The 2,997-nt window shown below is 38.8% G+C and overlaps 1 protein-coding gene across 1 annotated transcript; it reads right to left on the bottom strand.

Moving 5' to 3' along the window:
* Nucleotides 1-1,338: 1,338 nt before the first annotated feature.
* Nucleotides 1,339-1,860, bottom strand: LOC145802475 (uncharacterized). The gene has a single exon (XM_082895194.1). It carries the CDS (start codon nt 1,858-1,860, stop codon nt 1,339-1,341), a length of 522 nt encoding a protein of 173 aa, XP_082751320.1.
* Between the last annotated feature and the right edge of the window lie 1,137 nt (nt 1,861-2,997).

Below are 2,997 nucleotides of genomic sequence, written 5' to 3'. Positions count from 1 at the left end.
CGGTTTCGAGTCGATTTCTTCCACAATCTTCTTCAAATATTCATCTTGCAACTGTTTCTCTCTAATTTCTTCAATGATTTCAGGCTGAACAGAAATGGAAGCTAAGATCCCGTCTTGTTCACGCAACACAATTCCAATCTCATTATTCTCCAAGTCACGTAACAACTCTCTTTAATTGATGAGCAGAGATGACAAATTCCTAATCGATTTTCTACGCAATGCATCTGCAACGGTATTTGCCTTCCTTGGATGATACAGAATTTACAAGCCGTAGTCTTTTATCAGTTCAAGCCATTGCCTCTGTCACATGTTTAACTCTTTTTGTGTAAAGAAGGATTTGAGGCTTTTGTGGTCAGTATACACTTCATAAGTTGTACCATACAGATAATGACACCAAATTTTCAAAGCAAAAGCCACAGTTGCAAGTTCAAGGTCGTGGGTTGGATAGTTTTTTTCATGTGGTCGAAGTTGCCAAGAAGCATAAGCAATTACCCTTCCATTTTGCATTAATACACACCCCAAACCTTTGTACGAAGCAACACTGTAAATTTGAAGCCCATCTGTCCCGTTGGGCAATGTTAGAATTAGTGCAGTTACCAGTCTAGTTTTCAATTCTTGAAAGGCTGTCTCCCGTTGATCATTCCAATTAAATGGTACATTTTTCTGTGTCAACTGTGTTAATGGCATGGCAAGTTTTGAAAAATCTTTCACAAACCTAAGATAGTAACCTGCAAGCCCCAGAAAACTTCAGATTTCTGACACATTGGTTGGCCTTGCTCAGTCTACAATGGCTTCAATTTTCCGTGGGTCTGGCGATATACCATCCTGGTTGATCACATGTCCCAGAAATGCTACACTGTCTAGCCAAAATTCACATTTGGAAAGTTTTGCATACAATTTCTTTTCTTTCAGGATTTGCAAGGCAGTTCTCAGATGATTTTCATGTTTTTCCCTGCTTTTGGAGTAAATCAGTATATCATCAATAAAAACAACGATAAATTCGTCAAAAAATTGTTTGAACACCCAATCCATTAGGTCCATGAATGCTGCAGGTGCATTAGTTACGTCAAACAGCATTACCAAAAATTCGTAGTGCCTGTATCTAGTTCTGAATGCATGATACCCAGATCTAAGATCTACCTTAGAGAACACTTGTGCTCCTTGGAGTTGGTCAAATAGATCATCTATTTGGGGAAATGGGTATTTATTCTTAATGGTTACTTTGTTCAGTTCTCTGTAATCTATACACAGTCTTAACGATCCATCTTTCTTCTTTACAAATAGGACTGGAGCACCCCAAGGTGAAGTGCTTGGGTGAATGAATTTCTTGTCTAAGAGTTATTGGACTTGAACTTTTAATTCTTTCAATTCAGACGTCGACATTCGGTACGGGGTTTTAGAAATGAGTTGTGTCCTGGGTATTACATCAATGGTGAATTCAATTTCTCTATCAATTAAATCTCCAGGCAATTCATTTGGAAACACATCGAAAAACTCACAAGCAACATGAATAATTTCCACATTAGGACTATTAGAAGTCTCAGTCAAAACATAACACATATAACCCCTACATACCTTCCTAAGCAGTTTAATAGCTTTCATGGCAGAAATCAAATATGGGGGAGGAACTATCCCATTCCCAGCAAACACAAACTCAAGTAAACCAGGTGGATGAAACACAACAGAGTTAGTTACACAGTCAATAGTTGCACAGTACTTCGTCAACCAGTCCATGCCTAGTATGTAGTCAAAATAATCAATTCCCAATGGCAATAAATCAGCATACAATGTCACATCATCAATCACAATTTCACATGCCGGATAAACATAAGCACATACCATAGAACCCCCAGATGGCATTGATACTGACAATAAATAATTCATGGATTCTAAAGGTCTAGTTAATTTTCGAGAAAAGCATGTGACACAAAGTGCATAGAACTAGAATCTATCAACACATAGGCACGTTGAGCACAAATAGAGATCATACCTGACACCACTGACTTAGTGTTCTGTACATCCCTAGGTACTAATACAAATACTCGGCCTTGCCTCAGAGTTTCTTTCTTGATATTGGTTTTCACATTTATTCTTGGTGCAGGAGCGGATCTGGCTGAACTTGCTGTAGGATGGTTGGCATCGTCGGATTTCATTGGACAATCTCTAATCAGGTGGCCAGTCTTGCCATACTAAAAATAAGCACCTGAGGTACGGTAACACATGCCGTTATGTTTCCTCGCACATTCAGAACAAACTGGCATAGATCTACTGCTTTGGCTTGAACTGTTGGAGGATCCTGTGTTTTGCTTCTTATTTGTAGCAAATGAATGGCCCTTTCTAAACCTAAATCTAGATCTTTTACCTCGTCACTCAGTTGTTGGAGCATTCATCTATTTCTTTACGGCTAAGTTAGCTTCAGCCATTAGAGCCCTATCAAGCACATCAACATATTTGGGTAGTTTTAAGACACCTACCCTGTCAAACACATCAAGATCTAGTCACTCCTCAAATTTTTTAGCCTTTTTATAGTCTGTATCCACCATGTGAGGAGCAAAATGGGCTAATTCCATAAATTTGGCCTCATATTCAGCCACTGATATACTGCTTTGTTTGAGTTCTTGGAACTCAGACACCTTCCTATCTCGGAAACACTGACGGAAGTATTTTTCATAAAAGATTTCTTTGAATTGATCCCAAGTCAAAGTCCCACTGCTTTCACGGACAAGCATCCACCAACACCAGGCTTTGACCTTTAAAGTGTAAGTGGCAAACAAAACTTTCTAAGTCTCGGTACATGGAAAGACTTCAAACAACTTCTCAATTTCCAAGATCCATGTTTTTGCCATTAAAGGTTCAATTCCACCCAAGAAAGTCGGTGGCTTCATCTTGTTAAATTTCTGAGTCAAACTAATGATGTCAGTGTTCACCAGTTCCGCTTGGACTAGAGATAATGGATGAGGCAAAGGTTGCTGTCTTTGTTGTTGAATTATTGTTTCT

Source organism: Camellia sinensis, chromosome 11, assembly GCF_055761805.1.
Source record: "Camellia sinensis isolate YWXY chromosome 11, ASM5576180v1, whole genome shotgun sequence".
Classification (NCBI taxonomy): Eukaryota; Viridiplantae; Streptophyta; class Magnoliopsida; order Ericales; family Theaceae; genus Camellia; species Camellia sinensis.
This window is presented reverse-complemented; position numbering and strand designations above follow the sequence as displayed.

Excerpts from the sequence above, each read along its gene's own strand:
- LOC145802475 (XM_082895194.1), bottom strand. The coding sequence starts at position 1,860 with ATGCCATCTGGGGGTTCTATGGTATGTGCTTATGTTTATCCGGCATGT.